This window comes from Charadrius vociferus, unplaced genomic scaffold (genome assembly GCF_000708025.1).
Source record: "Charadrius vociferus isolate BGI_N301 unplaced genomic scaffold, ASM70802v2 scaffold413, whole genome shotgun sequence".
Lineage (NCBI taxonomy): Eukaryota > Metazoa > Chordata > Aves > Charadriiformes > Charadriidae > Charadrius > Charadrius vociferus.
The window spans coordinates 1,062,988-1,074,739 of NW_009647738.1; the positions used below are offsets into that span (position 1 = coordinate 1,062,988).

Genomic DNA, 11,752 nt, shown 5'->3' on the forward strand with positions numbered 1-11,752 from the left:
TGTCTTTGGAGGCGTGCATCAGGGCTGTGTTTTTTTTTTTTTTTTTTTTTTTTTTTTTTTGGAGGTAGCGGTGGTGTGTAAAAACATCCCCTTTACACCACCACCTTTGCTCCTGGCTCTGCAAGATGCAAGCCTTGCCTTATCTTTGGGCTACCTGCAGCTGGGACTTTCCTCCTTCTGCACTAAGAGCAAAGGGAGGTTGCAGTTGGCCGGGTTACGTGGCTGGCAAAGGAACTAGCACCCGAGCCCAGACGGGAAGCGGTCAGTTTGTGGGCAGATGAGACAAGCAGCAAAGGAAAAAGAGGAGGAAGGGCCACTCCACCTGTGCTCCAAAGCCTTAGGAGCAATAATTTGGGGGATGCCAGGCTCTGCTGAGGGGAAGCGAGCCTCCAGTGAGTGCATAGCAAAGCAGCGCTGGACCTGTTTTTAAGCAGGGACAGAGCATGTGAGCACCGTTCTGCCCGCCTGAACCCCATGTTGCTCTAAACTTGTGGCCACGCACGCCTCGTCCCCCAGCCACAAGCCCTGGGGGTGCTCCTAATAGCGCGTTGCGGTCACTGAAAGCAGGCAAGGGCTTCAAGCACCTATTGCAAAGACACAGAAAAGCCCCCACAGCCCCTGACTGGCTGCATCAGGCGGTGGCCAAGCCGTGGCCTCTTCCCTCCCATGCAATGTCAGAGACCCACTCCCAGCCCTGTGCTGCTGCTTGCCCGAGTAGATCCACCTCCCTGCACCAAAACTGCCCCTGGGGAGCTGCTTCCGAGAGGCAGCTCTGGGGGAAGAGGAAGAAGTGCTGCTACAGGCAGCGGTGAAGCCGAACAGCCGTGTGGGGCACGGGAGTGAGCTCAAGCCCTGCTCCCCCTGGGCTGTGGGGTGCCAACCCCTGCCCACCGCCTCCCCCAGGGGAGGGAGGGAAGCAGGCAGCTCCCAGCCTGGAAGCAGCTCTGCTCTCAAACGGGAATTGAGAGCAGTCGGGGGACTTCCACCATCCCCTCTCCCTGCTCATGGGAGTGGGGAAATCATCGTGGCAAGGCTCCGGGTGACCAACAGGTGAATTACAGGATTGCAGGGGCAGGAGTGGAGCTGAAATGACCCCTCGCAGGGTGGAATTGGTTCCTCCAGTGTCAGGGAAAGGGAGAGGAAAATGCGTTTCTTGGGTCAAAAGGCAGAGGGACAGGATCAGGAAAGAACTCTTTATTTCCCATAAATACAGCAGATTCTTCGCGCCGGGCGTTTTCGTTTTAAATCTTTTTGTTTCTTTGTTTTCTTCCATTTACAGAATTTTGCACTGAAAATATATACAAGTCTGTCAAGAACCAAACAAGATCTGCAAAGAAAAAACCCATACAAAACCCTGAAAAGAGACCAGAAAGGGAAGTAAGACACAGCAAAACCCCAGCATAAAGACCTTCCTTCCCCCTCTCCTCTACCACTTGCTGCGCCCACCTCTGAGACACCTCACCTTCACTTCCCCCAAGCCGAGAGCATGAGGCGCCCTGCTCCCCTCCAGCTCCTTCTACTTCTGGCAAGCCAACGCAGGGTGCAGCTTGCCCTTGCTTTTAAGATCAGGCCCTGTTCAAACCATCTTAAGGATGGGAAGCGGCTCCTGTGGCCGCGAGTCCCATGGGGATGGGGATCTCTCGGGACACGTCACCCCCCTGGTCTCCTCCGTGCCTGCAGATCCCCCGCTCTTGTGTCACAGTGATCAGGCGGCTGGGCCACCCCCCCCCCCCGCCGCAGGGAGCCAGGCCAGCCCACGGCTGCGGGTGAAGGTGCACAAGGCACAGCTTTAACCCCCCCCTCCCGGGCCCCCCCAGTGCAGAGTTGGGCTCCCAGTGCAGAGCTTAGTGGTGCCCCCTGGTGACGGACTGGACTCCAGTCTCTCCTCGACTCCCCAGCCCACCACCTACCTACCCGCCGGTGAGAAGAGACTGAAGAGCCAAAAAAACCCCACCACGCTCTCCAGCCCAGCCAGGGGGAGGAAGACCATGTGCTGCTTCCTCGCCGTGTTGGGCAAGAGGTTGTGGGGAGACTGAGCGCCCCCCCACTTCCAGCACACCCCTTTCAGGGCTGGCATGCAGGACTAGGTCCAGCAGCAGACCCCAAAGCTCGCTGTGGTAGATAAAGCATGTGGGAAGGGTGTGGGCTTTCTCGCTGCGGGGGTTCAGTGCCCAGGAGCTCCAGCTGAAGGGGTCAGGAAGGCATAGAGACCTTCCCAGCCCCAGGCTCCCACCCCAGGGCCCACCTCCCACCAACAGCTCTGCTGGCAGCTGGTAGAACGAGGATATGGGAAGATTCCCTGATCCCCCCCCAAAGCAAGGGCAGCTGCTTGCTCTCTGGTGCTGGAAAGACACCCAGTCTCTGTCCAGCCTTGCTCCACACCAGCTCCAGTGCGATCCCACCAGACAGGGAACCACCGGGGCCCAGCTCCAAGGAGGGTACAAGGGGGACAAGAGGGAGCACCACAGAGTACAAAGCAGCTGGAAGGCTGGGAAGCGTGGTGGGGACAGACAAGGAAAAGGATCTTCCTCTGCTAGGCCTTGCCCCAGGCTCAGGCTGTTAAGCTCCTCATCCTTGTTCCCCACTGCACCTAGGGGGAAAGCCGGGTTAGAAGAGAAGCTGGACAGACTGGGGAGGGAGTGGTGCCTTCAGAAGAGCAGGGAAGACAACTGTTCACCCACACAAAGCTTTTCACTCCACTCCTAGTCTTGTGGAATGAACATCTCCTGCCATCTCTGCTCTTCTCCTCGAGGCACATTCCCTCTGGCCCTCACCTGGACATCTGGAGAATAGAGCGTGAGCAGCAGCCCCCCACCCACCCTCCCCATCTCCTCGGGCTGCTCCAGCCCCGCAGGGCTGGCTTCCCAAGGACTCTGAAGTGTAGTGCCTGCAACGCGTGGCAGCCCTAGAGGTTTCCCCAGGACTCCGGTGGGGGAAACTGGTCCACATCCCCCATTTCATTGTAGGTTTGCTCTCCCATGGTGAACGTCAGCTTGTACCGTAGCCTTACTTTCTCCTGGAGACAGGGGAGAAAGGACAAGCAGTGAGAAATGGGGGAAGAAAATGATGAGGCACAAACCATTTAGGCCTGTAGGAAGCTGCAGAGGAAGAGGGACAGGGTAACCAGGCTTTGCCCAGGCAGCACGACCAGCCTGCTCATGCCCCAGGGACGGTGCTGTTACCTTCTGTGGGTTAGCGAGCAGCAGGACTTGTGTGATGGCACTGGGGTGGACGATGGGGTTGAACGCCGGCAGCTCCGTGCCCGAGGGAGGCTGTAGCTTCACCTTCATCACCTAGGGGGAGAGAAGAGCATCCTCTGAGGGGGACCTGGCAGCCAGAGGCCCCGCTCCTGTATTTGGGGAGCTTCTACTGTCTAGTCAAAGAGAAAAACATTGTGCTGGTTCCTGCTAATCTGAAGGCAACACAACTCAGCCCCACAGAGCACTCTCCACCCACCCAGTCTTTCCTGCAAAGGGAGAAATCACACTTCAGCCCAGCCTGGGGACCTCAGCCCCAGCAGCCACCTTACCTTGGGGACGGCAGACTGAAAGACAATGTTGCGGATGGGCTGCGGGGCTGTGCTAAGCATAGAAATCACCACCACAAGCACATCGGGCCTCTCGGGCAGGGCATCCTTTGCAAAGTGGAAGAGGACGCGGAAGCCGTGCTGATCATACACTGTCACAGGGAGGATGCTGCCTGTGGGAAAGGCAGGGACAGGCAGCAGTCAGCCAGGAGGCAATAGGCCCTGCAGCAACCTTTCCCCATCACCTAAGCTCTACAGAAGTGACAAAGATACCACTCCTCCTCAACCTTGACAATATCCAACAAGCAAGAACTTTCCTTACATTCTTCCCTTCCATGTGTGCATGGTTTGTTCCCCCCAAGCTTGCCCCCCTCTTTCGCCCAGGCTCACTGGGTTTGATTGACTCCAGAGGCACAGTGATGTTGGCCAGCGAGATCTCCTGGGGCAGCGCAGTGGCAGGAGGCCGTGGTGGGACTGCAGTACTTCCTGCTGTTATGGTGGCAGCTTTTGGAAGCGTAGCAGGGACAGGCAGCTCTGAGGTCAGGGGCAGCGCGGGGTTAGGGGAAACACTCTGGAGCACAGGCGGAGCGCTGGGATTGTGGGCTGTGGTGCCAGAACTGCTCCTGTTCTGGAGATCCCTCAGGGTGAGCCGGGGGGGTGGCTGCTGCTTCTCCCTGTAGGGAGAGAGAGTGAGGAGTGGAACAGGGAACTGAAGTGTCATGTCCAGCACCCCAGAAATGGAAAGGATGGGGAGATATGCAAGATTGACCTTCTTTTACTTACCATCGCACTTGTTGGGACTCTGGAGGCAGAGACTGTTGCAGCAGAGTCTTGCCCAGGAGATCCAGGTCATCCAGGCCACTGGTGAAAGGAGAAGGTTTCGGGGAGGATGCGCCAGCATCTGCTTTAACTGGTGGCGTTGCCATGACAGGGGCGATACTGAGCTCGTTGCTATCCGATGACTGTAGAAAAAGTACACAGGAGAGACCCCCCAAGCAGGGTTGCCCATCAGCACCAACCATCACACCTGGGACACTTCCCTGCCTATTCCATTTGTTGCTTCCACCACCCTCCCCACCTTCTGCCCCGGCTCCCAGTACACTACCTGGAAGCTGTTCCAGCCACCGCTGTCACCAGCCTGGGCAGGATGTGGTGCTGGGTCATTCAAGCCTGCCAGGAGTAAAAGCAAACATGAAGCTTAGCTTCCAAGTGGGTAAGAGCATTAAACGGGGCCTGAATAAGACAGAGAAGCAGCAGGGCAGAACCACCAATGTGGTCTCCATCTCTGCCCCCAATCCTTGCATGAGGGAGAGCCAGGAGGGTGGGAAGTGTTTTTTCTGCCCAGAGATCCTCATTTACAGTCTAGTTTTCACTGCAATTGGCAGAGAAGTGAATACTACTGGGCTGACAAGCCCCACTGACCATGTTGTCTACTTCATGCTGTTGTACTCGAAGCACCTATCTTAGGAAACAGACACTTTGTTGGAAAAAGCAGTATTCTAGACCCTTCTAGGATTGGCACCTCACAAGACTTCCATGTGTACAGTTCTGGAAGTCCCATGCGTCTGTTGATAGCTTGTGACTTCAACTGCAAGGAGTAAACATGAGGAGCTGGGAGCGATCCACCCTTGTGACCCCATCTGGGGATGGCCATTGCGTCAGTCTTGATTTACCTGCCAGGTCAGTTTTCCCAGAGCAAGTCAGGAAAACACCATGGGACTGAAGTTCAGAATCATAGTAGTGTCTTTCCCTTCTTCTCCCTCACGCTAAGTGAAGGCCACCTCTTGGTCTTTCGTTATTCACCTCTCCCAGAGCTTTCCCTCATCTCTCACAAGAACCATCCATGCAGACTGTCCAGAGTCAAGGAGAGAATAGCCAGCTTTTGCTCTGGCCTTCTCACCTAAAGACATGAGTTCATCATCCAGCAAGGAGACAGAGCCAGCTTGGTCAGGCATGGGGACTGATGAGCCACCCGAAAGGGTGGGCAATGCTGGGTAGGAAGGGCCTGTTGCCGGAAGATCCAGCCCTGACAGATCCAGAAGTGCTGAGGAGCTCCCTGCAAAGAAGGAACAAGCTGAGAGACAGAAACCTTATCCAGTCCTTATCCACTGTGCTAAGGCCAGTTCCCATCTTTCCTCACACCTGGGAGAGGTAATTCCCCCTCTTCTCTTCCTTCCAATTTCCTCTCTTCACGCATCAGTCATCTCCACAAGCCATCTCCTCAACTCACCAACCCCATTCTGACCTCCTGCAGGTTTCACCTTTCCACTTCTCTCAATCTTCTCTTCCATTGCAGGAAACCAGTAATAGGGTCCCTCTGCTTGACCTTCCTGTCCCCATTCCCCAAGTCTCCTCACCTCGAAGGGGACCGGCCACCGTCTCCCCATTGATCTCTTCTCCCCGCACAAGCTGCTTGTAGAGATTGATCACCTGTGTCAGATTGTCATTGGCTTGCAGGATCTCCGCTGAAATGGAATAGGTGGGAAACAAGTTTGAAAATCGTAAAGAAACAGAGAGAGTGACTTTTATACCCCAACTCTGTCTATTCCTTCAAAGCAAGGCCCAAGGAGCTGACAGTAGCCCACTGCAGATAGCATTTTGCTGCAAACTGCATCTGGGTACGTTGACACCTCCGTGGCAGTCTCAGCAAGACAAGCACACCAAAGTTCCTACAGTGATGTGCAGGAAGCCTGTAACACTGCTGATTGTGGCTACGTGTCCCCACTTAGTGCCAAGCCATAGACTAACCTACAGCGAGCAGCCACCTTAAACAGAGCAGCGGCCGCTGACAGATGCCATGCCATGGACGTCCCGAGCACAGGGTCCCTGAAAGAAGATGGATAGAGAAGAGGACAAAATGAGAAAGGCCAGATATGCTTACCCAGAGCTTCATCATTGTCTTCTGTGTCACTGGCGAGCCGGAAAAGCATGGGCCTCATGCGCTCACAGCGCTGATACAGCTCCTGAGGGAGAGGAGAAAGGGGTGCTGAGTCCAGCAGCAGGATGCTCAGCTGGGGTGCAAAACAGGCGGGAGGAAGGCGAGGAGATAAGGGTCACCCATCTCTGCTAAGCTCAGGGAGGATGCTGGGATGGCCATTCCTCACCTTCATTAGGTCCTCGTTGCTCTCCGTTGTCTCCCCCCTGCTGTAGTTTGTCACCATCTCTGTCAGCAGCTTCACATTGTTGTTCACCTCCTCAATAGCATTCACCCTCTTGGAGATCTTCTCCATGCGCTTCTGGTCCTGGCGGGGAAGCACATGGGGAAGGATGTCCTTGGTTTTGTCTGCAACTTGGAGAGGAGGAAGGCTGGACCAGCCAACACACCAACTCCTAGGACTAAGGCACAGCAACGCTGCCCGCAAAACAGTTCCCGCTCCAGTGGAAAACTCCAGATCATCTCTGGGCCAGCACTTGCCAGACATGAGTGGCACTGCAGCAAATCTAGTTGTGTAGCAGGGCTTGGGCCACAGAAAGCATCCAGAGCCATTGCTCCAAGTAGCCAAGGGATGTCACAAATCACACAAGGACTCCTTAGCAGCTGCTGCCGCAAAATTTTCAGCAGAAGCTCCTCTGAATGAGGACAGAAAGCCACTGCTTCCTTGGTGCCAACCACTGTCACACAGACCATGACTGCTCAGCTCCTTTTCTTCCCAGCCTCACCTCCTGAACCATCTCCTTGATGAGCTTGTTGGCAGCCCGGAGGTCCTCAGGATGGGAACTTTTCAGGAGACGAGCCAGTATCTGCAAGAGAAGGTACCTCTGAGCCCAAGCTGAGGGGTGGCAGCCAGAGTCACTCTTGCAACACTGAGCCAGTGGAGTTACCCCTGCCCCAAACCCGTATCCAGCAGAGGCAGCGGACAAAGCCAGCCATTTGAAAGCCCAGCCACGAGAGCTTGTGGGCTATCAGAGACCAGGGAGAGAAGTAGTACCACTGGTCTTCCTTTTCCCACTGTGGTTCTGGTTATGTAAGACAGGTCTCTCCCTGAAGACCCCCTGCATTCAAAACTTGCTCCTGCCTGCCCATTACGCACCATGGAGACCCCAGAGCCCAGCAGCACTAGTACTGAGAAAGAGAGAAAGCCTACTTTAACACAGGAATTGCCATAGGATTGCAGTGGACTCCTACCTCAGACCTCTTCACATGCCTCTTTGCTAGTGCAACTGGTGAAGAGGAAGAACTCCCACTTTCTCTCTCCTTCTGTAGTCAGTGAACAGTCCCACTGGCCACCTGCAAATCCTCATTTGCAGGCTGTGACCCATGGAGGCAAAATATATCCCCTGCAGCAAACTGGCATCACAATTCTGCTGCAGAAGTAGACCCAGAGGAGCCTAATACTTGCTTAAATGTATCAGCACTGATAAGGCAGAGGTTTGCCTGAGTAGTGACACAATTCTGATGGAAAGGCAATATAGGATGGGTCCAGGAGGCTGTAAGTAGTTGGGCAGTAAGCAGATTGCAGTGCTGGGGGTGGGGAAGCGATAATAGCAGCAGCATCTGGGGCTGGGATTTAAACCTCATGGCCAGATAACTCAGAAGCCTGGAGATCGCACAGCAGCAAACCTCCCAGAACCTGCTGGGCTAAAGTCAGCGCTTCACTCTTTGCACCATCCTGCAGCTAAGAGCTCCAAAGGTCAAACAGACCCACATTCCCCACTTCTGGCTGTTTCCTTTGTCATGATTTTGCAGTGGGCCCTCAGCATTCCTGTGATGCGTTTTCTGAAGCACATGTGGAGCAGGGGATTTGACTCTTTCTGGACCTCCACCCCAGGAAGACAGGAAATCCTGGAGCAGGGAAGACGTCACCTGCTGTCCCTCTCCTTGCACAGAGTTCTTACCTTGGATTTCTCTTCATCATCAAAGATGATGTTCTTGGGCCGAGGCGGAGGAGGTGGGAAAGCAGCATCGTCAGGCAGTTTTGGGTCACATTTCACGATCCCTGCAGTAGAGACCAATAGAGAAGTCAGGAGGCCTCAGCCACTAGGGATGGCACTGCCGCCTAGGTCATTTCTTCCCTAATGGACCACCGAACCCAGGTGGGCTGTGGGGGTTTGGGTCTACTCCCACTACCCATGATCCTGGATTGTGTTTTCATGCAAGAACTGCCCCACACTCTCCATCAATATCCTATCTTAGAAAAATCCAGCATTGACTGCCAAAGCACTCGCAGCCCCTCCAGCCCCAGCCCCTTCCAGTGCCCCATCTCCTGCAGGAGCAAGCAGATGTCCCCTCCAACCCATCAAACTCCTCTGACCACCAGCAACTCCCCCTGTCCTGCTAGGAGCCCCAAGGCACCCGCCCCTTTGCCTGCCGCTGCTGCTGAATCAGGCAGACTAATGGATGAGCTGGGTCTAGGCACATGAGAGGGAGAGTCTGTTTCAGATTCTGCCTAGACGAAAAAGGATGGAGGGCAAACCATCCATCCACCTTCCCCTTCTACAGCACTGCCTCTCACCTTGTTTCTTCAGCATCTGGTAGGCCTCTGAGATCTTCACCTCATGAGGCAGCCCTAGTGTCCAGCTGTACATCAGCTCCAGGATCTTTGACTTCACTTTTTCTGGTGTCCGACTGCCAAGATACTACAGGAAGAGAGAAGAGGCAGCTTGAAGAGGATCTGAGCCGTTGCAAGTCTGCCCTGTTCTTCTCACCCCCTCCCCCAGGAGAAGTGAGACCGTTCCCAACGGCACAAGGAGGAGGAAAGAGGAAGCAAGTAGGAAAGCTCACGAGGCCCTTGCAACACGTCCTATGCTGCACTTGGTTTCCACCACAGGAAACACAAGAGTTGGGAGAAGTGCTGCACCAGCAGCCCCTCAACAACACACAGGGACAGCTGGGAAGATTCAGGCAGGTCTCTGTCACCTTGTGAAGGAAAGGGTACTGCTTACAGAAGCTGCTTGGCAAGGCAGCCCTTCAGGAATGAGCAGACAGCAGGGCTGGGAGGGGAAGGACTGTGGGTAATGGTCCCTGGGGCAGGGCCCAGCCCTTTCTCTCAGGGGCTCTCTCCAGCACAAGTGCCTGGCACCCTTTACAGGTAGGTGAGCCCCGGATGACCAGCACACAGCGGTGAGATGTGCAAATATTACAGCTCTCCCCCTGCCATACAATCATCCTTCACCCTTCTCCTGTGGCTCTGTTGGAGGCACTGGTGGTAGAAACAGTGCAAGTGCCACTAGAGACCAGTGGCTTAAGGTAGAGAACGTTTCCTAGGGTGCCTAGCAAGAGGACTTCAGGGTGCTGCTGTCACTGTCCCTGACTACTCATCATCATAGATCACAAGCTGTGACTGGCAGATGAAGGTTTTCCTTAGTCATATTTAGTTTGTGTTCCCTTAACTCCATACTTGCTGGTGTATGGAGTTGACTGGACAGGACAGCACACACAGCTTGTTCTGCTCCAGGAACAGCAGCATCAGCAGAGGAGCAGGTAATGACTTGGTGCTCCAGATGGACTCGCCAGAGCACCACTGACCAGGCCTGGGCTTGCCCTCTGAGAGTGTCTCAACCAGGTTGGGACACCCTGGAGAGACACGGTCATGATGTCAAAGCTGAGGGACGTTCATGAGCACACGCAGCACAGACAGGGCCTGACAGAGATCCAGGGAAGGTGACTCCAGGCACGCAGATGAGCTCAATAGTCTCCCAAACGCTGGTTGCATCATGTCTGGCTGGCCCTCAGCTTCCTGCATCAAGAATCAGCCAGGAGCAGAGGGGTGAAACTTCACCTTCCCACTGAAAAACTCACCAGGGAATGAGGACTAAATCTCCTGCTAGCACTCTCCCATTTCCCCCACATCCTAGTGGGCATTTGACCTTTATGCTCAGCCACTACTTCTTCCCAAAGCCCTCCTGCCATCAGGCTCTAGTCCCCTCCAGCATGATGCCCTGAGACCCACCTTGGGTGACACCACTTTGATGAGTTCATTGAGGAAGCGGAACTTGCCCACCTCATCGTGGAAGCGTTTGCCGCAGCTCTTCATGCAAGACTCCAGCACCTGGGGAGAGGGTCCGGGTGAGCCCCAGCATAGGATCAGCAGCAGGTTCAAGAGCCAGCTCCCTCCTGCTCATCCCATGCCAGGCATGGAACCTGTAGCTATTTATCTTCATAGCAGCGTGGAGGGACACCACCTTTCCCTCCCAGGTGGCCAATCACCCTTCCAAAGGGAAGCAAGAAGATTTTCCTCTTTGGAGGAAACAACAATAGCCCATGGAAGGGGATATCCTTAGAGTTCACATACACTGGGGTTTCAAAGCATAGATCCACAATGACACTAAGCAAACAAAAAGCTTCCCATTGACTTCAATAAGCTATGACCCTGCCTAGGAACAAGACATTTCCTACCAGTCACCCCTCCTCTTTTGTGGAACTACCTTCAGCCCCTCTCCCACCCAAAGGCTCAGGTGCTCCGGGGCCTTCTCAGAGGGAGTTCAAAGCTTTCCATGCTCCTCCAGTCAAACTGGAGCAACCCCACACCCTGGCCCTCCATCTAGTTCTACCAGCCTGCAGATGCCCTTACCGTGAGGGCCTGGATAGCTTCCCATTCCTGCGGAGACTGGATCTTGTGGGCAAGAAGTCGGGTAGCAAGTGGAGGACTGGAAGGAGTGAGGGGAAAAAAAAAAAAAGCTAGCCGGTTATTGATGAAAAGGCTGGTACCAGGGCTTCCAGCTGGGAATCCAGGGTTGAAAAGCATGTTGCAAGTTTAAGGCACTAATAAGGCACTAGAACCCTGTCAGAACCTTCTGTTAGTGGACCGGGACCCCCCACTCACCCCCACTTTGAGAGGCTTCGTGCCTGTTCAGCTCTCAGGACAACCCCGCTGCATCTTACCAGCTAGGCAACCACAACCCAGGCCCATGACCCAGAGTAGCCTAGGGAAAAGAAGAAGCACTCACCCCTCTAGCTCCTTATTGAGCTGCTCACAAAAAGCATTGATACCATCCCAGTCCAAGTCCTTGTTCAGGGGGTTTGTCGCTTTGTCTGTGGGCGGGAGAAGGGGACGATGAGAAAGTCTCCCCAGGCTCCCACCCTGGAGGGGTGAGAAGCAATATTGCTCCCACTCCCTCTCCGCCAACTCCACGAGGTGCATGGACAGAGGACGGCGTGGAAGGTAAAACACGCTCGTTTCCACTTGCACAAGCCCTGTGCACAAACCCTCTCACCACCTCCCTGCCGGCAGCACACACCGACCCACCATCACTGCACGGACACCTACCAACACGCCCCCTGTCCCA

At 54.9% G+C, this 11,752-nt stretch overlaps 1 protein-coding gene across 2 annotated transcripts in view; it reads right to left on the reverse strand.

Annotated features, from left to right (window-relative positions):
* Nucleotides 1-2,905: 2,905 nt before the first annotated feature.
* GGA1 (golgi-associated, gamma adaptin ear containing, ARF binding protein 1) overlaps nucleotides 2,906-11,752 on the reverse strand; it is an 11,933-nt gene continuing 3,086 nt past the window's right edge. The window contains exons 2-18 of one of the 2 annotated variants that reach the window (XM_009881841.1): nucleotides 11,414-11,498; nucleotides 11,038-11,113; nucleotides 10,417-10,515; nucleotides 8,980-9,103; nucleotides 8,363-8,463; nucleotides 7,187-7,267; nucleotides 6,631-6,768; nucleotides 6,408-6,489; nucleotides 5,884-5,991; nucleotides 5,427-5,582; nucleotides 4,632-4,696; nucleotides 4,310-4,488; nucleotides 4,084-4,200; nucleotides 3,917-3,999; nucleotides 3,530-3,699; nucleotides 3,183-3,293; nucleotides 2,906-3,016 (exon numbers count right to left, since the gene is read on the reverse strand). In XM_009881841.1, coding sequence (XP_009880143.1) covers nucleotides 2,906-3,016; nucleotides 3,183-3,293; nucleotides 3,530-3,699; nucleotides 3,917-3,999; nucleotides 4,084-4,200; nucleotides 4,310-4,488; nucleotides 4,632-4,696; nucleotides 5,427-5,582; nucleotides 5,884-5,991; nucleotides 6,408-6,489; nucleotides 6,631-6,768; nucleotides 7,187-7,267; nucleotides 8,363-8,463; nucleotides 8,980-9,103; nucleotides 10,417-10,500 — 1,710 coding nt within the window. In that variant the 5' untranslated portion in view covers nucleotides 10,501-10,515; nucleotides 11,038-11,113; nucleotides 11,414-11,498. Of the gene's footprint in view, nucleotides 3,017-3,182; nucleotides 3,294-3,529; nucleotides 3,700-3,916; nucleotides 4,000-4,083; nucleotides 4,201-4,309; nucleotides 4,489-4,631; nucleotides 4,697-5,426; nucleotides 5,583-5,883; nucleotides 5,992-6,407; nucleotides 6,490-6,630; nucleotides 6,769-7,186; nucleotides 7,268-8,362; nucleotides 8,464-8,979; nucleotides 9,104-10,416; nucleotides 10,516-11,037; nucleotides 11,114-11,413; nucleotides 11,499-11,752 lie in introns of those variants that run through there. The other variant, XM_009881842.1, reaches the window with a different exon arrangement.